Consider the following 26,473-nt stretch of genomic DNA (forward strand, 5'->3'; position numbering starts at 1 on the left):
CTACGATTTCAAATTTAGTCTTTCTATCCTGAGGAATGCAGCCTGTTATAGAGCTTGAAAAGGGTAGAATATTGTGCAGTTTTCGCCCCCTTATATAAAAAAAGATATTTCATTTGAGGCAGCTCAGAGAAGGTTCACGAGAATGATCTCTGGTATGGAGGGATTAATTTACAAGCAATGGCTCAACAGGTTGGGCCTTTTGAGAGGTGATCTCATCGGAAAATGTAAGATTCTTAAGGGGCATGACAGGGTAGATGCTAAGATGCTTCCGTTCATGTCTAGGACCAGAGGGCATAGCCTCAGAATAAAGGGGTAAAAATTTAAAACAGATGAGGAGGGATTTCTTTTCAGACAGTTGGGAGTCTTTGGCATTCCCTGCTAGAGCACTGTAGGGATAGTCTTTTGTATATTTAAGGCCGAGATAGATGAATTCATGATCAGTCTGGGTAATCAAGGGTTGCAGGGAAAATAAAGGAAAATAGATTTGAGAAATGCCGGATCAGTCACGATTCTTTGGATGGCAATGCGGGCCTGGGGGTAGGGGGTGCTAAATGGCTTACTCTTGTTTCTATTATAGTTTAGATGCTAAGAATTTAAAATATTTTAATAAGACCATCTCTTCAGAATTCAGATAATTATCCCATTCTAATCACTCTCCCCTCATGGGGAAAATCCTTCCATTCAAGGAATCAATTCAGTTGGCCTTTGTTGCACTTGCTTCTAAGGTAACTACCTCCTTCCTAACTTTACATCTTTTAATCTAATTTCTCAATGCAGTAAGTAGGAGTCCATATATGGAGCTCCTACCGAAAGGGATTAGACAATTCTGTTTTCCATTACATCAATGTTTGTAGAATGTGTGTTCTTGAGGGAACTTAATTTCTCCAAACTTCTATTTTGAAGATATTCTACTTTCTGAAGGAAATTCCACAACGCCAGGAAATCAACTTAATATCATACACACATAATGCATATACTTATAAATTGAAAAGTAAATCGCTTTATTGGTGATTTTCAGGTTAATAGATCCTCCACAGATCATTTAGGTTTGCTCATTGATGCATATCTGACCATTGCTCATTCAGGAATCAGTAGCTGAACATATTTGACAAACCTGATCAACAGCTATTTTGAAGGAAAGGCAAATGAAAGGTGAAATGAAGGAGTTAGAATATTGACAGACAAATATCAGAGTCTTAAAAATGCATAACCCAGCCGTCAGCTGTTGTTCAAAATTATTATTAGCATGGTACATGGTTACACTACGGTTCAACGAGTAGACCAAACTAGCGGAGGGCAGCTGCCAATGGTTCCTAACTTTGGCAACTTAGGGACTCTTTCTGGTGGACAGATTGGGACAGATCAATTCAAGATCCATAGGTCTTACAGGCTATTCAACACAATCATGGCACACATCTGAGCTTGATAAGACAATAAAGATAGCCTGGTCACCCAAGCCATGCAAAATAATATCCAGCCATCTATATTCAGCTTGCCACTGGGCCAAGATGGACTCTCTTTCATCTTGACTTGCGTGGAACCTTTTCTCACTATAATCCAATTCATGAACAAGCACTCTTCAAAGTTTCACTACTGGCACCACAGTAACTTACCCAAATCCTATAACATTTGTGCAAATTTGTGGTATGTTGCTTGTTTTGTTAAAAAGGGAAGTTAACTTATGACACCTTCAACTCCTGTAGCACAGAAAGGAAAATATTCTTGTCTACTATATTAGTTGGCATTCTGCTTGTAAGTTGAAGTATGTTGCACCATCACTGTATAGCCATCGAAAAGAATCTGGATAATTGTAGACAGGGCACACTTTATAATTTATAAATAACATTAATTTATAGATAACATACGGATCATATAAACAATGGACAAGACCCACTCACCTCTTATTCCTCAACCTCTGCAAAACTGTGACCGCCCTTACCCCTTCACCGAATGTTCACTCTCCACACCACTGCCTCCCTCAACCCTCAAACCACGCTCCCCTCCACTCCTTCACCTGCCCATCCCAAATGCTAATTCCATTTCCCCCCCTCAAACCCCAGCAATGTTGCTCTTAGCCCACATTTTTATCCCAAGGGAAATGCCAATAACTCTTCCAACAATGATTACTTTTACAACAGTTGGGCATAAGTCAAGGATTCCAGAACATGAATTTGCAATGAATCATGTAAGCAGTGTCTGTTGTGCAGGAGGGGTTGAGCACTGATGAGTAGGAGCACCAGTAACTGTTGTTAGTGCTGAAATGCTTTGCATTCCAACTAATTTATTTTATAGTTATGACAAACTCAAAAATGTGCGTACACATCAGTCAATGCACATTTCAAACAACAAGTCCATGTGCTGCTGGCAAGCTGATCACAACTTTGGGGAGACTGTGGTATAGTAGTAATGCACTTATGGGTGGCACGGTGGCACAGTGGTTAGTACTGCTGCCTCTCAGCACCAGAGACCTAGGTTCAATTCCTACCTCAGGCAACTGTCTGTGTGGAGTTTGCACATTCTCCCAGTCTGTGCGGGTTTCCTCCCACAGTCCAAAAATGTGCAGGTTAGGTGAACTGGCCATTCTAAATTGCCCGTAGTGTTAGGTGAAGGGGTAAACGTAGGGGAATGGGTTCGGGTGGGTTGCTCTTTGGAGGGTTGGTGTGGACTTGTTGGGCTGAAGGGCCGGTTTCCACTACTGTAAGTAATCTAATCTAATCTGGTAATGTCAGTGTCCTGAAGACACTAGTTTGATGTCTACTGCAGACACAAAATACAGATTCAATTAAAAAGCTGGTTATTGACTAATGCTGACCATGTAACAATTGTGGATTTTCACAAATACCTGTCTCTTCACTAATGTCCTTCAGAGGAAGAAATCTGATACCCTTGCTTGATGTTCCCTATACATGGCTCCCGACTTGCAGCAGTATGCTTAACTGCCCTGTGACATGGCCTAGCAAGTTGCTTGAAGTGCAATTGGGGAGGGGCAACAATGCTTGCCCATCTTGTGACACCTACTAGCACAAAATGAAAAAAAAAGATGCTGTAGAAATCACAAAGCAGTCTAGGTAAAGCAGCAAATGGAAATTTAAGTTTTCCATGTAATTATTGTGGTTGGGCGGACATAGATTCTGCCTCAGGGTCTTGGTGTTAGCAGCTCCAGTCAAGTCTTCACAAAAGCAGAATATTTTGGCCCATGTTGCTTACTAACACACGTGAGCTTTATTTTTCTATATCCACTGATTATAAAAAGTTGGTCAAGGTTGTAGAGTCTAACTATGTAAAATCTTACATATATTAAAACATTTATCTTAATATTTGAGTATCAGACTTAAATTAGAAAGTAAATTTTAATGATGAGAAATCCAAAGACAATTAGAAAATCAAACATTTAGAAACATAACCGATAAAAGATACCCGAAGAACAGTAATAACAGGAATATTGCTTAAATAAGAGTGGTGGGACCAACATTGGTATTATATCTTCCAAAATTCTGACATATTTATCTTACTTACATTAATCTCAGCGCCCAGGCGAATGAGAAACTCCAGAACCTCAAGTTGACCACAATCGGCTGCAAAGTGAATGGCCCTCCGACCAGCTACTTCTAACTTGGTCACATCAATACCCTGAAGATAAATGAAAACAAATATTAATATAAATAGAAACAAAGTTACAGAATTTATGATTGCTGTTCAATACATCTACAAGCACTGAAACACCAAACTATTACATTGTTTGATTTCACTAATCAACTAAAAAGACTCAAACGCCTGAAAATTCATTAAGTACAAATATCCAGGCAGGATTATGGGCTCGTGACAACAATGATAAAGGCCTTATGATCACCTGTTCAACAACAACTCAGCCACATTATAGATTATATACCAAACTGCAAACAGACGGTTTTTCCCTTTGAAGAATACACAAGGACAAGGATCCTTTTCAAATTAACCTCACTGCAAACCAACAGATGGGAGTGTGAATAAAGGAGGGAAGTTGTTTGACCTTCCCTGGGAACTTAACCATTTGCCTGAAGCCATAATGAATTGGGATTTCTCACCTGAGTTCTGGCCTTAATTTGCACTGGTGTTAATTGCCATTTTGAAACAGATTTTGTAAAGACAAAAGACAGCATTGTTAAAGTATAGAAATGTTTGCATATGATGTCAATGTATTCTAATTAGTGAAACTTTGGGGTGGGGGAGGAGTTATTTGAGGACTTAACTGTTTAAAGGGTAAGTACAGTTAGACTTAGCGAGGCACTTGGGGAAAATTAGCATTTTGCCTACAAGTCAGAAAACCTGAAATTTTAAAAAGTGGCTAATGGAAACTAAGGATAGGAGTTGGAAGGTCATGTTGCAGCTGTACAGGACATGTGTTCGGCCACTTTTGGAATACTGTGTGCAATTCTGGTCTCCCTCAAATAGGAAGGATTTGGTGAAACTTGAAAGGGTTCAGAAAAGATTTATAAGGATGGTGTTTGGATTGGATAGGGATAGGGAAGAGGCTGAATAGGCTGGGGCTGTTTTCTCTGGAGCATTAAAGGCTAAGGGGGTGGGGCTCAGAGGTTTTATGAAATCATGAGGGGGATGGATAGGGTAAATAGACAATGTCTTTTCCTCAGGATGGAGGAACCCAGAGCTAGAGGGTATAGGTTTAGGATTGTGGGGAGGGGTGTGTGTAAGTGGGACCTAAGGGGCAACCTTTTCCACGCAGAGGGTAGTGGATGTATGGAATGAGCTGCCAGGGACAATTACAACATTTAAAAAGGCACCTGGACAGTTGTTATGAACAGGAAGGGTTTAGGAGGGATATGGCCAGGATCTATTTAAGATATCTGGTTGGCACAGACAAGTCAGATCAAAGTATCTGTTTCTGTGCTACACATTTCTATGTGTATGTCAAGGAAATGGATGTTGTATTGGTAATGAAATTAAAATTGGAGAAATGGAATTTAAGTTTTCAGGAAAGAAAAGGAAATACTGGGAAAGATAGAGGGGAAGAGCAATGAGAGAGAGAAAAAGTGTTTCACAGAAGGATCTGGGCAAAGGAATTTGATCTAAAACAGTTAGAGTTGAGTAGGAGAAATCTTATTATGTCCCATGAAGTCGACAATGACTCACACTCAAGATTTGCTCATTTAATTCCTATGTTTGAGGCGGCAAGGATTGAAGCACCCTTTATTGCTTCCAAGTGGGTGGCACAGCAGTTAATCACCATAGCCAAGAAAGCCCACAGCGTCTCTACTTTCTATGTAAAGTGAGGAAAGTGCACCTCCCAAACCCCATCCACACTGCATTCTACAGAGGGTTTATCAAGAGTTCATTGATGCAGCAGTATCATTGTTTACATCGGGAATTGTACCACCTTGGACTATAAGACCATACAACAGTGAGGCCAGCTGAGAAGATCATCAGGGTCTCTCTTCCCTCCATTACAGACATTTACACAACACACTACATCCAAAAGGTTAACAGCATTTTGGAAGACTCCACACCCCTCACTCAAACTCTTCTCCCTCCTGCTACCTGGCAGAAGATACCGGAGCTTTCAATTTCTCACAGCCAGACTGTGAAACAGTTTCTTCCCCCATGCCATCAGGTTCCTTAACACTATGATCAGACTCTTTTCCATTTGAAATTCTTTGCATGACTTTGAAGTGCTGCTAGAACAATGTCGACTAATTATCATTCTTACATGACACAGTAATTTGCAAGTTTTGCACTTCTTATGCACTTTATAGCACCTTTTTATGATCATGTAGTTTGTGCTGTCCATGTAGCACCTTGGTCCTGGAGGAATGCTGGCTTGTTTTTAACCGCATCAGCTGCATATGGTAGAAATGACAAATAAAAAAGCTACTCCACTCTACTAAAATGGCCAGTCCAATATGGATTCTTTTTGCTGCAGAGTAAGTTTTTGCAGAAAGCATAACAGGTTTCTTCCCTCTTGCTGAGGAAAGTGCGCCCGATTTCAAGGTGGTCTCTTTTTCATCTGCCTTACGTACATACAGTTAGTGTCAGAGGCATAATACTGCCAAAAATCTTGCATCCTCAAATAGTAGTAGGTCTAGACTTAACGAACCAACCCAATCACCCTGTAGCACAGCATTTCAACTCCCCCTCCCACTCCACCGAGGATATGCAGGTCATTGGACTCATCCACCGCCAAACCACAACGCGACGGTCGGAGGAGGAGCGTCTTATCTTCCGACTGGGAACCCTCCAACCACAGGGGATGAACTTGGACTTCACCAGTTTCTTCATCCCCCCTCCCCCCACCTTGTCTCAGCCGAATCCCTCCAGCCCGGCACCGCCTTCCTGACCTGCAGTCTTCTTCTTGACCTCTCCGCCTCCACCCTACTCCGACCTATCACCCTCACCTTGACCTCTTTCCACCTATCACATTTCCAACGCCCCTCCTCCAAGTCCCTCCTCCCTACCTTTTATCTTCTCCTGCTGAACACTCTCTGCTCATTCCTGAAGAAGGGCATGTGCCCGAAACGTCGAATCTTCTGTTCCCTAGATGCTGCCTGACCTGCTGTGCTGTTCCAGCAATAAAGTTTCAGCTAGACTTGCTTATGCTTCTCAAAATCTTAAGCAACTTGCTTTTGACTGGTGAGTATGGGCATTTTACATGAAAGTCACTTACAAAAGGAACAGTGATGTAATATCAAACCCAGCCCATGAGATTATAGCTCAAGGAACAGACAGCCACTAACTGATGATTAGGCTGATCAAAAACATTGTTCCAGAAGAAACTCCTTACTCATTTCCAAATTGAAAGGAGATAGGGAGAATGAACCTCAGAATCATACAGTACTAAAGGAGGTCCTTTGGTCCATCGAACATACATCACAAAATTACTCACTCAATCTACACTCGTCCCATAGCTTTGAATACAATAAAAATCTGGAATCAGAGGTTTAATAAGTGATTGTGTAACCACTAAGAAAAAAACCCATCTGATTCACTAATGTCTGTTTGGGAGGAAAAACTACCATCCTTACCCAAGAGGGTCTACATGTGACGCCGAACCCACAGCGATGTTGTTGACTGTTAACCTCCCTCTGGACAATTAAGATATTGGCAATAAATACTGGCCTAATCAATGACACCCACATTTTAAGAAATACTCCTCTTACATCCTCCCCTGTTCTGCCTGAAGATCCTATACCCAAGAATATTGAGTGGTCAGCCCTGCCCCTCCCTCAACCACATCTTCGTGACAGTAATATCACACCCTTTAACTCATCTATTTTACCAACAATACTCCATGTTAAGTGCCATCTAGCCTTGCCCTATTCCCTTGAAACTCAACAAGCTAAATACCTGCCTTAGTTCTTTTACAAAAGAAAGTTTTAAAATAAAATCAAAACAGCATTTGAAGAGGAAGATATACAGGGCTGCAACCACATGGTCAGGGAACAAAACCTATACTGCTGTCTGACAGCAGTGATTCTGCACAGTTACTGCTTTGCTGTTTGAGTTCAAGTATCTCTGGACATCAAAGTGCATCCAGGAAAAAGTAACAGATAACAAAATGCACAGCTGACCTTGGAGGAACCAGTGGGGGAGAGCTCACAGCGCAGGAGCAGATAAGTGCATAGTTTTTGAGTGCAGCCTTGCTGTAAATCTACAACAGAGAGTAGAGTGGGTTCTTTTTTGATTGTGTTTTATTGAGATGTCTCGATTAAAATTTTAAAAATAAGCCATTAGTCTTAGTTAGTCTGGAACAGTGTTTTTCCATAGCAAAAGGACTATTTTCTGGATCTGTAGATTGTTAAGATGGCCTTTAATAGAGTGGTGTGCTGTTCCTGTCAGATGTGGGAGTTTAGAGAGAGTTTCCATGTTACTGATTGTATCTATAGCTGGAAATCCTATTAGATTGCATGGATCAACTGGAGCAGCGGTTAGTGGCAATAAGGAATTTACAGGAGCTAGAGGGTGTAAGGGAGGCATTTACAGGGAGAAAGAAAAGCTGCAGATACAGTCATGTAAATGGGTTAACTCCAGGAGAGGTAGGAGCGGCAGGTAGGTAGTGCAGGAGTCTCCTGAGGCTATGCCCATCTCAAACAAGTATGCGGTTTTGGAAAATGCAGGGGGTGATGGACTATCAAGGGAGCATAGCATGAATAACCATATTTCTAGGACAGAGAAGGGCTCTAAATGTTAGGAGTCATTCTAAATGAATCGATTGTGATAGCAGACTCTCTAGACAGAGGAACAGACAGACATTGCTGCGGCTGGCAGTGAAAACTCGAATGGTGTGTTGCCTACCTGGTGCCAGATCAAGAATATCTCAAAAAATACAGAATGTTCTCAAAAGGGGAGAGGGACCAGCAGGAGATCATTGAACACATCGAAAGTAACCACATATGAAGGGCAAAGGATGACATTCTGAAGGGAGAATATAGAAAGTTAGGTAGGAATTTAAAAAAAGGAGGTCCTCGTGGGTAGTAATATCTGGATTACTCCCTGTGCTATGAGTGAGTGAGGGTAGGAATAGAAGGATAGAGCAGGTGACTGTGTGGCTGAAAAACTGGTGCAGGGGAGAAGGATTCACATTTTTGGATCATTGAAATCTCTTCTGAACTAGAAGTGACCTGTATAATAAGGATGGATTGCACCTGAATTGGAAGGGGACGAATAAACTGGTAGGGGGATTTGCTAGAGCTGCTCGAGGATTTAAACTAGTAAGGTGTGGGGAGGAGTGGGACCCACAGAAATGAGGAAAAATCAATGAGACTGATACAGTTGGGAAAAGGAGTCAGTCAAAATAGTCTGGGCAGGCAGGAACAAAGCACAGAACAAGGTGGGACTGATTAATTAAACTGCATTTATTTCAATGCAAGAGGTCTAACATGGAAGGCAGAGGAACTCAGGGCATGAGACTGGGATATCATAGCAATTACAGAAACATGGCTCAGGGATGCACTGGTCTGGCTGCTTAATGTTCCAAGATACAAATGCTATGAGGAGGATAGAAAAGGGGGGCAAGAGATGAGGGGAGTAGTCTTTCGTTAAGGGATAGCATTACTGCTGTACTTAGGGAGGTTATTCCCGGGAATGCATCCGGGGAAGTTATTTGGAACTGAGAAATAAGAAAGGGATGATCACCTTATTGGGATTGCATTGTAGATCCTCCGACAGTCTGCAAGAAATTGAGAAACAAATTTGTAAGGAGATCTCAGCTATCTGTAAGAATAATAGTGTGGTTAAGGTAGGGGATTTTAACTTTCCGAACATAGACTGGGACTGCCATGGTGTTAAGGGCTTAGATGGAGAGGAATTTCTTAAGTAAGTACAAGACAATTTTCTGATTCAGTAGGTGGATGTACCTACTACAGAAGCTACAAACCTTGACCTACTTACGGGAAATACGACAGGGCAGGTGACTAAGGTGTCAGTGGGGGAGCACTTTGGGGCCAGCGACCATAATTCTGTTAGTTTTAAAATAGTATGGAACAGGATAGACCAGATCTAAAAGCTGAAGTTCTAAATTGGAGGAAGAACAATTTTGACTATTATGCAAGAACTTTCAAAAGCTGATGTGGTTGGGGTAGGTGGATTTGCAGGTAAAAGGGACAGCTGGAAAGTGGGAAACCTTCCAAAATGAGATAACGAGAATTCACAGACAGTGTATTCTTGGTAGATATAGGGAATGCTGGATGACTAGAGAAATTGAGGCTTTGGTTAAGAAAAAGAAAGCATATGTCAAGTAGAGACAGGAGAGATGAAGCGAATCCTTACAAGAGTATAAAGGCAGTAGGAGTATACTTGAGGGAGAAATCAGGTGGGCAAAAAGGGGACGCGAGATAGCTTTGGCAGCCTATGTGTGGAACTACAGGAGATACATCAAATGAGTAATTTGCATCAGTATTTGATATGGAGAAGGGCACTGAAGACATAGAATATGGGAAATAGATGGTGATACTTTGAAAGGTATCCATATTAGAGGTGGTGTGCTGGATGTCTTGAAATGCATAAAAGTGAATAAATCCCCAGGACCTGATCAGGTATACCCTAGAACTCTGTGGGAAGCTGCAATTGCTGGGCCCCTTGCTGAGACACTTGTATCATCCATAGTCACAGGTGAGGTGCCAGAAGACTGAAGGTTGGCTAACGTGGTGTCACTATTTCAGAAAGGTAGTAAGGTCAAGCCAGGGAACTATAGACGAATGAGCCTGGCATTGGGGATGGGAAGGTTGTCGGAGGGAGTCCTAAGGGACAAGATTTACATGCATTTTGAAAGGCAAGGACTGATTAGGGAGCATCAATATAGCTTTGTGCATGGGAAATCCTGTCTCAAATTTGACTGAATTTTTTTGAATAGTAACGAAGAGGATTGACGAGGGCAGAGCAGTGGACGTGATCTATATGGACTTCAGTAAGGCGTTGAACAAGGTTCCTCATAAAAGACTGATTCGCAAGGTTATACTTCATGGACTACAAGGAGAACTAGCCATTTTGATACAGACCTGGCTCAAATGTCAGAGGGCACTGGTGCAGGGTTGCTATTCAGACTGGAGGCCTTTGACTAGTGGTGTGCCACAAGGATCAGTGCTGAGTCCACTACCTTTCATTTATATAAATGATTTGGATGTAAACATAACAGGTATAGTAAGTAAGTTTGCTGATGACACAAAAATTGGAGGTGTGGACAGTGAAGATGGTTACCTCAGAACAATGGGATCCAATGGGCCAATGGGCTGAGTGGCAGCAGATGGAGTTTAATTTAGATAATTATGAGCCTCTGCTGTTTGGAAAGGCTAATCTTAGCAGGACTTATACACTTAATACTAAGATCCTGAGGAGTGTTGCTGAATAAAAAGAGTGCAGGTGCATAGTTGCTTGAAAGTGGAGTCACGGGTAGATTGGATAATGAAGATGGCATTTGGCATGCTTTCCTTTAGTGCACAGAATTGAGCATAAGAGTTGAGAGGTCATGTTGTGGCTGTACAGGACATTGGTTAGGTCACTTTTGGAATACCCCGTGCAATTCTGGTCTTCCTGCCAGAAGGATGTTGTGAAACTTGAAAGGGTTCAGGAAAGGATGTTGCCAGGGTTGGTGGAGTCAAGCTACAGGGAGAGGCTGAATAGGTTAGGGCTGCTTTCCTTGGAGCGTCGGAGGCGGAGGGCTGATCTTATAGAGGTTTATAAAATCATGAGGGGCATGGATAGGATAAATAGACAAGGTCTTTTCGCTGGGGACGAGGAGGGGGTTCAACATTGCAGAGCATAGGTTTAAGGTGAGGGAAAAGATATAAAAGGGATTTTTTTTCAATGCAGAGGGTGGTGTGTATGGAATGAACTGCTATAGGAAGTGGAGGAGGCTGGGGCAATTACAACATTTAAAAGGCATCTGGATGAGTATATGAATGGGAAGGGTTTAGAGAGATATAGGCCAAATGCAGGCAAATGGGACTAGATTTCCTTAGGATATCTGGTCTGCATGGATGAGTTGGACCAAAGGGTTTGTTTCTGTGCTCTATATCTCTACGACTCCATGAATTGCAATTTCCTGAACTTCAGCAAAAATGCTTTAAGACAAAGTATGTTTGGATTTTGTTGTTTATAAATAGTTAGATGCATGGTTCTAAAAGGACAGAACTTACACATTATTCTGGTAACAGATTAGCCCCACATTCCCCAGCCTACCCTTTCAAGGCCAAAACAGGTCTCATTGTTATGAAGAGATGTTCTGAAGTGTAATAGAAGGCAGTTTTATTTAAACACATTAAGAGATCAATTGAAGAAGTTCTCTTTGGACCTTTGTGGGCTACAGCCTTTGTTTAATTCTGCTAACAACTGGAAAACATTCCTTTTTAATGCTTTTCAGTGCTTCTCATTAGGGCACAAGACCAAATGTTATCCAAGAGAAATTGCTGACTAACCATAAGTACAATGCTGTAGTCATCCTCAAGATTTACAGAGGAACCTCGATTATCTGAACGAGATGGTGGGCACTATTCATTCAGATAATTGATTATTCAGCTAATCGATTAAATGCCTTTCCTCTGTAGCTCTGAGTTTAAGTCTGCTCCCCGTTCAGGAGACGAAGCAGCAGCACACCGTGTGCGAGCCCCCGCCCCACACCACCCCGTCTAACAATCACTCCCACCCCCTCTCCGGGGCAACTGGACTGGACACCAACAAGACAACTGCTGCTGTTGCCGCCTTTGTAGGATAAGTCTCCAAATTGTGCGCACACAGCCACAGACAACCTTTTGCTGCAACATTTTGACAAGTTCCACCTTTACCTGGTACAGGACAATGTTGGAGAGATTATCTGGGGAAGAGGGGTTTAGGATACACCCCTCTGTAGAACCCCAGGGAAAGTGTGGGGAGAGAGAGGGAGGGCGGGAAGTCAGTCATTTGGAGATGGTGCCTGTTTAATCACTATAAACAAAAGACGTGATCACAGTTACAAACACATCTTTGATGTAATGTTTCCATCAGGACCTAAAGATCTCCTTCGGATAATTAATACTCTGATAACCGAGGTTCCACTGTATATGTTGGTCAAAAAAAGTCTACATACTCTTGCATAAAAGCGGGCAATATAGTCATTAACATTGAGAACTATTTTGCAACCATGGACAAGGATTATACAATGATCAAAAAGCACTTGCACTTCACTTTTCTGACTTTATCTAACAAATGTGTGGAGAAGTTACAAGTAGAAGTATTAATCACTTTGTAGTCACTAAATGGGGAATACCATTATCGCCATTAGGATTTTCAAATTAGCCACATGAAAAAATTGGCTAATGTATTTGTCTGATGAAAGGATTATGCCCGAAACATCGATTCGCCTGCTCCTTGGGTGCTGCCTGACCTGCTGCGCTTTTTCAGCATCATTCTCTTCGACACAAATCTCCAGTCGTCACTTTCTCCTAACGTATTTGTCTTGAATAGCTAGCTGATGACAGTAGAGTGCGTAATTTCAATGGATTTATGGCAACAGGTAATTTATTCATCTGGCCAAAAAGAAAATGCATGAAACATGCATGACAGTTAGCATTAGTGAATACTTCATATCTATAATGTGCAATTAGTGTCTAAGCTGTGAGAATTGTCAGCACAAGTTTACGTATGACAGTTATGAACAAAACCAAGACATTTGCAGCTCTAATCTTGTTACTGCATTAAAAGTAGAACTGTTGCTAAGAATAAAAGGGAAGTTGGCTCTCCATTTTACTTTAAATAGCTCAACTTCCTGTACAAACTAACCACAGTTATGCTCTTTGCAAACTCTTTAGTGACAGACACCAATCCACACCATGTTCAGAAGCAAAAAAAAACAAATTTAGTTTTACACTAAGAGTCAGAGTCATAGAGATGTACAGCATGAAAACAGACCCTTCAGTCCAACCTGTCCATGCCAACCAGATATCCCAACCCAATCTAGTCCCACCTGCCAGCACCCGGCCCATATCCCTCCAAACCCTTCCTCTTCATATACCCATCCAGATGCCTCTTAAATGTTGCAATTGTACCAGCCTTCACCCTTTTCTCTGGCAGCTCATTCCATACACGTACCACCCTCTGTGGGAAAAAGTTGCCCCTTAGGTCTCTTTTATATCTTTCCCCTCTCACCCTAAACCTATGCTCTCTAGTTCTGGACTCCCTGACCCCAGGGAAAAGACTTTGTCTATTTATCCTATCCATGCTGCTCAATTTTGTAAACCTCTATGAGATCACCCCGCAGCCTCAGATGCTCCAGGGAAAACAGACCCAGCCTGTTCAGCCTCTCCCTATAGCTCAAATCCTCCAACCCTGGCAACATCCTTGTAAATCTTTTCTGAACGCTTTCAAGTTTCACAACATCTTTCCGATAGGAAGGAGACCAGAATTGCACGCAACATTCCAATGGTGGCCTAACCAATGTCCTGTACTGCCGTAACATGACCTCCCAACTCCTGTACTCAATACTCTGACTAATAAAGGAAAGCATACTAAACGCTGGAAAGCATACTAAACAGTATCCTGGTTATCTAAACAATGAAATGAGGGAAAATTTCTTCTCATAGAGCTGCCAACATTCCTATTTTTTTAATATTTATTTCATACCTTCCATGATATTGTTCAGTCAGAACAAAGATACACCCGAAATTGGATTTGAACTTGCCGACCAAAAATGGCTATTAGATGAGGATTTCCGCATAAGGTCACTTCATTTTTTCTATTAGCAAAACATTTAGATATTCAAGTGATCAAAATCCAACCAATTCATCAGAAAGTGCTTCCCCATTAAGAAATGTTCTTTTGGGCACATCAGGTCAATTGTTTTGGTTTATAACAGACATTTATTCTTCTTGCACATTATATGAACGGCACTCAAGATTCAATACAGAACAATGTTACCAGAAACAGACTAACTAGATTATTGGGAATGTTCGACTGGCTCATGACAATCTTATTCAAAAGAGAATGTTTCTTGCTGTTACAGGCCAATCATTTCAGTCCCAGAACATCACTAGGAATTCCCCCTTGATTGATGTCTAAGGGCCAACCACTTTCAAATGATTTTCCCTTCAATACAATGTCACAAGTGGAGGTATGAAGTACTCAGATCAACTATTGAAACAGTCCAAGCCCAAATTCAGCAAGACCTGGCTAACATCCAGATTCAGGTTATTTAGAGGTTAGTAATATTCATGCTGCAAGTGTCCAGCAATGACCATCTCAATAAGATGGTCTAATTATTACCTCCCAAGTATTTAATGGCATTACCTTCACTAAAATAGCCCAATATTAATTTCCCATGGATTACCTTTGACCAAAACCTAAATAGGACCACCTATACAAACGCTGCAATACAATAGCAGGTCAGAATAGGAAATCTGCGACAAAAATTCACTGACTCTCAAAGCCTGTCTGCCATTCAGAAGCAGTAAGACTTCGGAGAGAGACAACACTCTCCATAAACTGGCTGCCTAATTTCGTCCTAAGGCACTCACCTCAGGCTGGTCAGTGGGCACATTCTGCTGGCTGGCTATCCAAAAACACAGTTACTCAGTGATTAGCACTGCTGCCTCATAGCACCAGGGGCCTTGAGCAACTGTTTATGTGGAGTTTGCACACTCTCCCTGTGTTTGCGTGGGTTTCCTCCGGGTGCTCCGGTTTCCTCCCACAGTCCAAAGATGTGCAGGTTAGGTGAATTGGCCATACTAAATTGCCCGTAGTGTTAGGTGGATTAGTCAGGGGTAAATATAGGGGGGTGGGTTTCTCTTCGGAGGGTTGGTGTGGTCTTGTTGGGCCGAAGGGCCCGTTTCCACACTGTAGGTAATTAATCTAATCTAATATGCCGGAAGAGTGCACCTCCAACATACAGCCAGCAAGCTAAAAACCAGTCAAAAATAAAGCAAACCACTTGAATGGCATTCCATCCTCCACGTTCAAGGTGTTCTCTTAGTAATCAGCAGCACATGTAAATCACGTGCAACATGCCCGGCAGCAACTCATCAAGTCTGTGAACAAAATCACAACCTCTAGTCCTTCAAAGAAAAATGGGGCCACCCACCATCAAGCACCCCTCCAATTCACACAATGTTGATTGGATATGTCATGCTCTTGCTTTCTTGCTGGGATACAAAACATGCAACTACTTTCCTAACAAGAGTTACTGTACCACATGGGCTACAGCGGTTCAACAAAAGGCATCTACCACATTTCCACCTACCTAAATGCAAATAGAAATGGGCAATGACTGCCTAGCCTAAGTTGCACACCTCCAGTGAACAAACAGAAGGAAATACCCTTAAACACAATAAAGATCCCAAAGAGAGATACCCAATATCTTATGGAACAGGAGGAGATAAATGCTTAGTCAAAGAGACTTTTTACAAAAGTTATGCCCAAAAACTAACAGAAGGGCAAAAGGTTGAAATCCAGAAAGGGAATTCCAGAACTCAGGGCACAATGCTAACTGTAAGATGAAAGAAATTAGGAAATCACAAGAAACCAGAAGTGAAGGAAAATAGTCCAAGTCAGTAGGCTTGAAGTACATATTAAAAGAGGTGCAGCCATAGGGACATACTTTAACTCAGAACAGATATTTAATTTGTATTGTTGGACCAGGGATAAAATAGGACTTTAAGCACAAGCTGATTGGAAAACTAGATTTGCTGCAAATTAAGATACTCCTAGCAGTGTTTTGAGAAAAACTCAAGCTTTCAGAAAATGAAAAATTGAAGACCAGCCAGAACAGCAGTGGTATCAATGAGTTGATGCCCTAATACAGAAATGGGAAAATGCTACCCAATTTTGGGGGTGCACTGGGAGGAGGGTGGGAAAGGGAGCGAAAGCGTAATGATTTTGTAGGTTTGACAGAAATAGCATTACCTAAATTTCCTTTTTGAAACAAAACCAAAAAGCAAACTCTGAAGTGAATAAAGTCTTACTTTGCCTCACATTCAGAAAGCGTTCAGTGCTTGCACCAGCTGTGTTTTCCTCTGTAGGAAAAATTAAACGTGAATGTGATCATGTTCATGAACCTGTGATAGGATGGGCCTGATACGCTGGGTGGGAGCTCAAGTCCATCACGGCATCTGGGCATGAAATTATGAATGAAATACATCTGGAATAAAATGCTTCAGTAAAGGTGACCATGAAATTGTTGAATCATTGAAAATCCCAACTGTTCATCAATATTCTTGAGAAAGAAATATATTACCCAACCAGGCCTACATGACACTAGCCCCACAGCAATGTGATGGATTCTTAAATGCCCTCTGAAATGGCCTAGCCAGTCACTCAAATTGTATCAAAGAGATTTAATAGGAATAAAGCCAGATTGACCCCTTGCATTTGAGAGACATTATATACAACAAAGGCAAATTCTTGCAAACTATTCGGCACAAAAAATCAGAATTGTTATGACATGGATGGAGGTAATTCAGACCACTATGCCTACATTGGCTCCATTATCAAATACCAATCTCCTTCCTTTGTCCCACACCCCTGCACACATTTCAATTCAAATAATTATCCCTAAAACACCTCAAATGAATCCACCATCATACTCCCAGGCAGAGCATTCCATACTCTAACTAGTTGCTGCATGAAAAAGTTTTTGTCTCACATATTTACATACCACTTCAAATCCACTTTTTTTGGTTTAAGATGAGCTAGAACTGCTTCTCACCATTTGCTCCATCCAGCTCACTCAGGATTTTGAAAATCTCGAGCAAATCCCCTGATAGTCTTCCTTTCCAATTTATTTTCATAACAGAAACCATTCTTATAAACAACTGGGCTTGCGCACCAGAACTGGGACAGCTATCCCATAAAGTAGTCTAGAATCTCAATCTTCTATCACCACCCCAACAGTAAACCAGACTTCAGATTTCGTGACGGGCACAGTGTATTAGTGGGGAGGGAGTAGCCCCACGAGCCCTCAACACGGATTCCAAGTGCAACTAATACTCAATACTTCAAATTAAACCCAAAAACAGAAACATCCTGTGTATTACCATTTACAGCACTTCAACAAAAAAGGTGCCACATTGAAAACTACTTGGAAGTAGTACTGGAAGTTGGATCTCAATGTCCGTTACCAAGAATGGCCTACTATTGCAACTGCAGACCGTTCTGGCCAAGTGCTGAATAACATTTCTGCCTGACTAGCACTACAGCAGTTTATGAAAGAATCAAAATTGGAAGACCTACTGGTCCACATCTTGGCCAATCTACCATTAGCTGACCCATCTGTGCATGACAATCAGTTGAAGGAGCTGAAAATGTGTTGCTGGAAAAGTGCAGCAGGTCAGGCAGCATCCAAGGAGCAGGAGAATCAACGTTTCAGGCATGAGCCCTTCTTCAGGAATGCCTTCCTTGAAGAAGCTCTCTTCCTCAACACATTTTCAGCTCTGATCTCCAGCATCTGAAGTTCTCACTTTCTCCTCGAAGATTTTAACCTACCGCGAATCCTCTTACAAGGATGCCTTCCTTGAAGAAGCTCTCTTCCTCACTCCTTGGATGCTGCCTGACCTGCTGCGCTTTTCCAGCAACACATTTTCAGCTCTGATCTCCAGCATCTGCAGTCCTCACTTTCTCCACAGTTGAAGGAGCCAAACATAAATCTTAGTAGAGACAAAGTCCAATCCTCACAATGCATTTGTTATAAAATTTGGGACCTAAAATGGCACAGAGAACTGTTTAAAGTTGAGGATTACTAAAGGATTACTATCTATTTTGAAAGCAAGTAATTGGATGCTCATTTTAAGTACTGCTTACACAGCTGCTTGTTTGAGCAGTATTGAATTGATGTTTGCAGACTTATTGGAAGAGAGGGGTGTGCACAAATGGAGATTCAGGTAGCATTTATCACTAGGAGAAAGTGAGGACTGCAGATGCTGGAGATCAGAGCTGAAAATGTGTTGCTGGAAAAGCGCAGCAAGTCAGCCAGCATCCAAGGAGCAGGAGAATCGACGTTTTGGGCATGAGCCCTTCTTCAAAACATTCCTTATTATTTTTACAATATAATTTACATTAAGACATTTTTCATTGTATAAATGGAAATATTGCTTATTTTTCTTACTAGTTTGTGTTTATTCAATTTAGTTAATTAAAAGCCTGCTGCAGACTTAAGTAAATGTAATTATTCACTCACATATCCATATTATGTCAACGTCAGTCACATGCATGCCCACAATAAGAAATTGAATAGGTAATGATAGTACTTTTTAATTTTGAACTTCGAACAGACTTCATATTATGACCTCAGGTTTCCCAGAGTCTAATCTGAAGTTTTTCACACGTTCAAAAAGCGGACTGGGCGACTGCTTTGCTGAACATCCATGCTCAGTCCATGAAAATAAAAGTTGCCAGCCACTTCAACCCATGACCATGCTCCATGCAAACATTTCTGTCTCAAGCCTGCTGAAATACTCTAGCAAGGCTCACACAAGCTAGAAGATCAAAACCTCATCTTCCATCTAGGTAACTTCCAGCCTTCAGGATCATTGTTTTAAGTATGTCAACAGAAAGACTGCAGTAGAGAATAGAATTGGATCTTTCTTCATTGTGTGTTTTTGGAGAGATGTCCCTTGACTAAACTTAAAATATAAGCCATAACTATTAATTTAACCTGGGGCAGTGTTTTGTAGAGGAATAAGACAGTTATTTTCTGGATCTGTAGATTGTGAAGGAGCAAAAATGGCCTTTAGTACAGTGATATGTACTTCTTGTCAGATGTGGGAGTTTAAAGAGAATTTAAAGGTTACTGCGGATTATATCTGCCATAAATGCGGTTGGATATGAAGCTTATCAGATCGAATGGATCGGTTGGAGAGACAGTTAGAAGCAATGAGGAATTTGCAACAGCAACAGTATGTGATGGATGGCAGTTATAGGAAGGGGGGAAAAGTCTCAGACACAGTCACATAGATGGGTTAACTCCAGGAAAGGTAAGAGAGGTAGGCACCTAGTGCAGGAGTCTTTTGAGGATATACCCATTTTAAACAGGTATGCTGTTTTGGAAAATGTAGGGGGTGATGGATTCTCAAGGGAAGGATTCATATTTTTAGGATCATTGGAATCTCTTTTGGGGTAGAAGTGACCTGTACAAGAAGGACGGATGGCACCTAAATTGGAAGTGGGCTAATATACTGGCAGGGAAATTTGCTAGAACTGCTCGGGAGGATTTAAACTAGTAAGGTGGGGGGGTTGGGACCCAGGGAAATAGTGAGGAAAGAGATTAATGGGAGACTAGTACAGTTGAGAACAGAAGTGAATCAAACAAACAAACAGTCAGGGCAGGCAGGGACAAGGTAGGACTAATAAATTAAATTGCATTTATTTCAATGCAAGGGGCCTAACAGGGAAGGCAGATGAACTCAGGGCATGGTTAGGAACATGGGACTGGGATATCATAGCAATTAAAGAAACATGGCTCAGGAATAGGTAGGACTGGCAGCTTAAATGCTCCAGGATACAAATGCTACATGGAGGATAGAAAGGGAGGCGAGAGGAGGGGGAGTGGCATTTTTGATAAGGAATAGCATTACAACTGTGCTGAGGGAGGATATTCCCAGAAATACATCCATGGAAGTTGTTTGGGTGGAACTGAGAAATAAGAAAGGGATGATAACCTTATTGGGATTGTATTATAGACCCCCTAGTAGTCAGAGAGAAATTGAGAAACAAACTTGGAAGGAGATCTCAGCTATCTGCAAGAATAACATGGTGGTTATGGTAGGGGATTTTAACTTTCCAAACATAGACTGAGACTGTCATACTGTTAAGGGTTTAGATGGAGAAGAATTTGTTAAGTGTGTACAAGACAATTTTCTGATTCAGTATGTGGGTGTACCTACTACAGAAGGTGCAAAACTTGACTTACTCTTGGGAACTGAGGTGTCAGTGAGGGAGCACTTTGGGGCCAGCGACCATAATTCTATTAGATTTAAAATGGTGATGGAAAAGGATAGACCAGATCTAAATGTTGAAGTTCTAAATTGGAGAAAGGCCAATTTTGACAGTATTAGGCAAGAACTTTCAAAAGCTGATTGGAGGCAGATGTTCACAGGTAAAGGGACAGCTGGAAAATGGGAAGCCTTCAGAAATGAGATAGAGAATCCAGAGAAAGTATATTCCTGTCAGGGTGAAAGGAAAAGCTGGTAGGTATAGGGAATGCTGGATGACTAAAGAAATTGAGGGTTTGGTTAAGAAAAAAAGGAAGCATGTGTCAGGTATAGACAGGATAGATCAAGTGAATCCTTAGAAGAATAGAAAGGCAGTAGGAGTATTCTTAAGAGGGAAATCAGGAGGACAAAAAGGGGACATGAGGTAGCTTTGGCAAATAGAATTAAGGAGAATCCGAAGGGTTTTTACAAATACATTAAGGACAAAAGGAAAACTAAGGAGAGAATAGGACCCCTCTAAAGGTCAACAAGGCAGCCTTTGTGTGGAGCCGCAGAAAATGGGGGAGATACTAAATGAGTATTTTGCATCAGTATTTACTGTGGAAAAGGATTTAGAAGATGTAGACTGTAGGAAAATAGATGGTGACATCTTGTAAAATGTCCAGATTACAGAGGAGGAAGTGCTGGGTGTCTTGAAATGGGTAAAGATGGATAAATCCCCAGGTGTACCCGAAAACTCTGTGGGAAACTGGAGAAAAAATAATGATTGCTGGGCCTCTTGCTGAGATATTTGTATCATCGATAGTCACAGGTGAGGTGCCGGAAGACTGGGGAGGTTGGCAAACATGGTGCCACTGTTTAAGAAGGGTGGTAAGGACAAGCCAGGGAACTACAGACCAGTGAGCCTGACCTCCGTGGTGGACAGTTTGTTGGAGGGAATCCTGAAGGACAGGATGTACATGTATCTGGAAAGGCAAGGACTGATTAGGGATAGTCAACATGATTCTGTGCGTGGGAAATCATGTCTCACAAACTTGATTGAGTTTTTTGAAGTAGTAACAAAGAGGATTGATGAGGGCAGAGCAGTAGATATGATCTGTACGGACTTCAGTAAGGCGTTCGACAATGTTCCCCATGGGAGACTGATTAGCAAGGTTAGATCTCATGGAATATAGGGAGAACTAGCCATTTGGATACAGAACTGGCTCAAAAGGTAGAAGACAGAGGGTGGTGGTGGAGGGTTGTTTTTCTGACTGGAGGCCTGTGACCAGTGGAGTGCCACAAGGATCGGTGCTGGGTCCTCTACTTTTTGTCGTCATTTACTTAAATGATTTGGATGTGAGCATAAGTAGTACAGTTAGTAAGTTTGCAGATGACACCAAAATTGCAGGTATAGTGGACAGCGAAGAGGGTTACCTCAGATTACAACAGGATCTTGAACAGATGGGCCAATGGGCTGAGAAGTGGCAGATGGAGTTTAATTCAGATAAATGCGAGGTGCTGCATTTTGAGAAAGCAAATCTTAGCAGGACTTATACACTTAATGGTAAGGTCCTAGGGAGTGTTGCTGAACAAAGAGACCTTGGAGTGCAGGTTCATAGCTCCTTGAAAGTGGAGTCGCAGGTAGGTAGGATAGTGAAGGCAGTGTTTGGTATGCTTTTTTATATGTCAGAGTATGGAGTATAGGAGTTGGGAGGTCATGTTGCGGCTGTACAGGATATTGGTTAGGCCACTGTTGGAAGATTGCGTGCAATTCTGGTCTCCTTCCTATCGGAAAGATGTTGTGAAACTTGAAAGACTTCAGAAAAGATTTACAAGGATGTTGCCAGGGTTGGAGGATTTGAGCTATAGGGAGAGGCTGAACAGGCTAGGGCTGTTTTCCCTGGAGCGTTGGAGGCTGAGAGGTGACCTTGTAGAGGTTTACAAAATTATGAGGGGCATGGATAGGGTAAAGAGGCAAAGTCTTTTCTCTGGAATCGGGTGGTCCAGAACTAGAGGGCATAGGTTTAGGGTGAGAGGGAAAAAGATATAAAAAAGAGACCCAAGGGGCAACTTTTTCTCAGAGGATGGTAAGTGTATGGAATGAGCTGCTGGAAATGGTGGAGGCTGGTACAATTGCAACATTTAAGAGGCATTTGGATGGGTATATGAATAGGAAGGGTTTGGAGGGATATGGGCCAGGTGCTGGCAGGTGGGACTAGATTGGGTTGGGATATCTGGTCGGTATGGACGGGTTGACCGAAGGGTCTGTTTCCATGCTGTACATCTCCATGACTCACTGAACTTAACTATTGTATTTCAGAACAAACTCTTTGTTACACTTCTTCCACACCAGAGTCCTAAAATGTATTGCTGAAAATGTGTTGCTGGAAAAGCGCAGCAGGTCAGGCAGCATCCAAGAAGCAGGAGAATCGACGTTTCAGGCACAAGCCCTTCTTCAAGAAGCCCTTCATTCCTGAAGAAGGGCTTATGCCCGAAACGTCGATTCTCCTGTTCCTTGGATGCTGCCTGACCTGCTGCGCTTTTCCAGCAACACATTTTCAGCTCTGATCTCCAGCATCTGCAGTCCTCACTTTCTCCTCCTAAAATGTATTGGCTACCGTCCCATCACAGCCAGCTTGTTTTCAGCTATTTACACTTCTCATTAGCACACCACCTAGTGTGACTCTCGCACTCAGCTGATCAGCAATCTCTTTGTTAACCTAACCCTCCTGCTCTCTCTCCGCCCCAGGTGCATGTGCTGTATTACATCCCACACAAATCAGCAAAAATACCACTCTTTCCCAACTATTTTCAGTTGTGACGAATGATCACTGGACTCAAATCTTTAGTTGTTTTTCTCTATCAATGTTACCACACCTGTTAGGTTTTTGTTTTTATTTCAGAGACACAAACTACTTAGAGATTCTCCATCCATGAAGAATCCATTGCTGATAAATTAAAAATCATTTTTGAGGAAAGCACAGACTTCTTCGGAAGAATTGTCATCTATCATCTTGATGTTCTCGGTGAAAATTGTTGTCATGTATCTGATTATACTCACTGCTTGGAGAATGAGAAACCAGCTGGAACTGGGAATTCCCAAACACCCTGTCAGTGCCTCATGATATATAAACTCTAACATGATTTGTAGTTACAAAATGAGTGGGACCGTATTGTTGAAGAGGAGAGTATGAAACGGACTGGTAAGCTAGAGGAGCTACTTGTTAGGAAGGAAGATGTGTTGGGCATTTTGAAAAACTTGAGGATAGACAAGTCCCCCGGGCTTAACGGGATATATCCTAGGATTATGTGGGAAGCAAGAGAGGAAATTGCAGAACCGTTGGCAGTGATTTTTTCGTCTTCACTGTCAATGGAGGTGGTGCATGTTGTGCCCCTGTTCAAAAAAGGGAATAGGGATAACCCCGGGAATTACAAGCCAGTTAGTCTTACTTCGGTGGTAGGCAAAGTAATGGAAAGGGTACTGAGGGATAGGATTTATGAGTATCGGGAAAGACACTGATTGATAAGGGACAGCCAGCACGGATTTGAGAGTGGTAGGTCTTGCCTTACAAGTCTTATTGAATTCTTTGAGGAGGTGACCAAGCATGTGGATGAAGGTAGAGCAGTGGATGTAGTGTACATGGATTTTAGTAAGGCTTTTGATAAGGTTCCCCATGGTAGGCTTCTGCGGAAAGTCAGGAGGCATGGGATAGTGGGAAGTTTGGCCAGTTGGATAGAGAACTGGCTAACTGGTCGAAGTCAGAGAGTGGTGGTAGATGGTAAATATTCAGCCTGGAGCCCAGTTACAAGTGGAGTTCCGCAAGGATCAGTTCTGGGTCCTCTGCTGTTTGTAATTTTTATTAATGACTTGGAAGAGGGAGTCGAAGGGTGGGTCAGTAAATTTGCAGACGATACGAAGATTGGTGGAGTTGTGGATAGTGAAGAGGGCTGTTGTCGGCTGCAAAGAGACTTAGATATGATGCAGAGCTGGGCTGAGGAGTGGCAGATGGAGTTCAACCCTGTCAAGTGTGAGGTTGTCCATTTTGGAAGGACAAATAAGAATGCGGAATACAGGGTAGGGTTCTTAGTAATATGGAGGAGCAGAGGGATCTTGGGGTCTATGTTCATAGATCTTTGAAAGTTGTCACTCAGGTGGATAGAGCTTGTCTGAAGGCCTATGGTGTATTAGCGTTCATTAGCAAAGGGATTGAATTCAAGAGTCGTGAGGTGATGTTGCAGCTGTATAGGACCTTGGTAAGGCCACATTTGGAGTACTGTGTGCAGTTCTGGTCGCCTCATTTTAGGAAAGATGTGGGAGCTTTGGAGAGGGTGCAGAGGAGATTTACCAGGATGTTGCCTGGAATGGAGAATAGGTTGTACGAGGATAGGTTGAGAGTGCTAGGCCTTTTCTCATTGGAACGGCGAAGGAAGAGGACTGACTTGATAGAGGTTTATAAGATGATCAGGGGAATAGATAGGAGTAGACAGTCAGAGACTTTTTCCCTGGGTACAACAGAATGTTACAAGGGGACATAAATTTAAGGTGAAGGGTGGAAGGTATGGGGGGGGGGGGGATGTCAGGGGTAGGTTCTTTACCCAGAGTGTGGTGGGGGCATGGAATGCACTGCCTGTGGGAGTGGCAGAGTCAGAATCATTGGTGACTTTTAAGCGGCAATTGGATAGGTACATGGATAGGTGCTTAAGCTAGGGCAAATGTTCGGCACAACATCGTGGGCCGAAGGGCCTGTTCTGTGCTGTACTGTTCTATGTTCTATATGTCCAGTATTCACAGTTTTGTTTTTGAAACTGAAGTTTTCCGACAGATTCAACATTTTAAGATGAAGTGATGTTCTCTCGAGTGAAAGGTTCACGTTAGATTAGGTTACCTGCAGTCAAATAGCCAGCAGATCATTTTCAGATAAATTCAGTGAAATTACTATAACTATGGAGAAGGGAATAAAGAAACTGATGGGAAGACAGACAGATGAATCCCTGGGGTCTGTACCAGAGGGTACTAAAGGGAGTGGCAGAGATAGTGTGTCAGTTACGATATTCCAAAATTCCCTGGATTCTGGAAGGGAAGTGGGGGATTGGAAACATGCTCACTTGACATCCAAAAAAGGCAATAGACCAAAGGTGGGACAACTATAGACTAGTTTGACCTCGAGCTGGGAAGTTGCTGGAGTCAACCAGAAAGGAGATAACATTTGAAAAAAAAACAAAGCTCAATTCACTCGTGTCAGCATGGTTTCATGACCGGCAAATCGGAGCACAGAAATAGACCCTTCAGTCTAACCAGTCCATGATGACCAGAATCCCAAACTTGTCCTACCTGCCTCCACTTTACCCATATCCCTCCAAACATTTCTTATTAACATACTTATCCAAAATTTAAACATCGTAGCTATATCCACATCCACCACTTCTGGAAGTTCACTCCATCCACAAACCATTGTAAAAAAAAAATTGCCTTTCATTTTAAAATATTTCTCCTCTCACCTTAAAGATGTGCCCCCAGTCTTGAAATCCACCACCGTGGGGAAAAGGTACCACTTATTCAACTTGTGGTTCTGTTTGCCGAGCTGGGAATTTGTGTTGCAGACGTTTCGTCCCCTATTTAGGTGACATCCTCAGTGCTTGGGAGCCTCCTGTGAAGTGCTTCTGTGATCTTTCCTCCGGCATTTGTAGTGGTTTGAATCTGCCGCTTCCGGTTGTCAGTTCCAGCTGTCCGCTGCAGTGGTCGGTATATTGGGTCCAGGTCGATGTGCTTATTGATTGAATCGGTGGATGAGTGCCATGCCTCTAGGAATTCCCTGACTGTTCTGTTTGGCTTGTCCTATAACAGTAGTGTTGTCCCAGTCGAATTCATGTTGCTTGTCATCTGCGTGTGTGGCTACTAAGCATAGCTTGTCGTGTCGTTTTGTGGCTAGTTGGTGTTCATGGATGCGGATCGTTAGCTGTCTTCCTGTTTGTCCTATGTAGTGTTTTGTACAGTCCTTGCATGGGATTTTGTACACTACATTGGTTTTGCTCATGCTGGGTATCGGGTCCTTCGTTCTGGTGAGTTGTTGTCTGAGAGTGGCTGTTGGTTTGTGTGCTGTTATGAGTCCTAGTGG

The 26,473-nt window shown here is 42.2% G+C and overlaps 1 protein-coding gene across 1 annotated transcript in view; it reads right to left on the reverse strand.

Annotated features, from left to right (window-relative positions):
- mtpn (myotrophin) overlaps positions 1–26,473 on the reverse strand; it is a 66,237-nt gene that overhangs the window by 17,241 nt on the left and 22,523 nt on the right. Inside the window, exon 2 of the mRNA XM_043709439.2 lies at positions 3,517–3,630. Coding sequence (XP_043565374.1) covers positions 3,517–3,630 — 114 coding nt within the window. The remainder of the gene's footprint in view (positions 1–3,516; positions 3,631–26,473) is intronic.

This window comes from Chiloscyllium plagiosum, unplaced genomic scaffold, assembly GCF_037043375.1.
Source record: "Chiloscyllium plagiosum isolate Xiang-an unplaced genomic scaffold, Cpla_swu_hap1 HiC_scaffold_19, whole genome shotgun sequence".
Taxonomy (NCBI): domain Eukaryota; kingdom Metazoa; phylum Chordata; class Chondrichthyes; order Orectolobiformes; family Hemiscylliidae; genus Chiloscyllium; species Chiloscyllium plagiosum.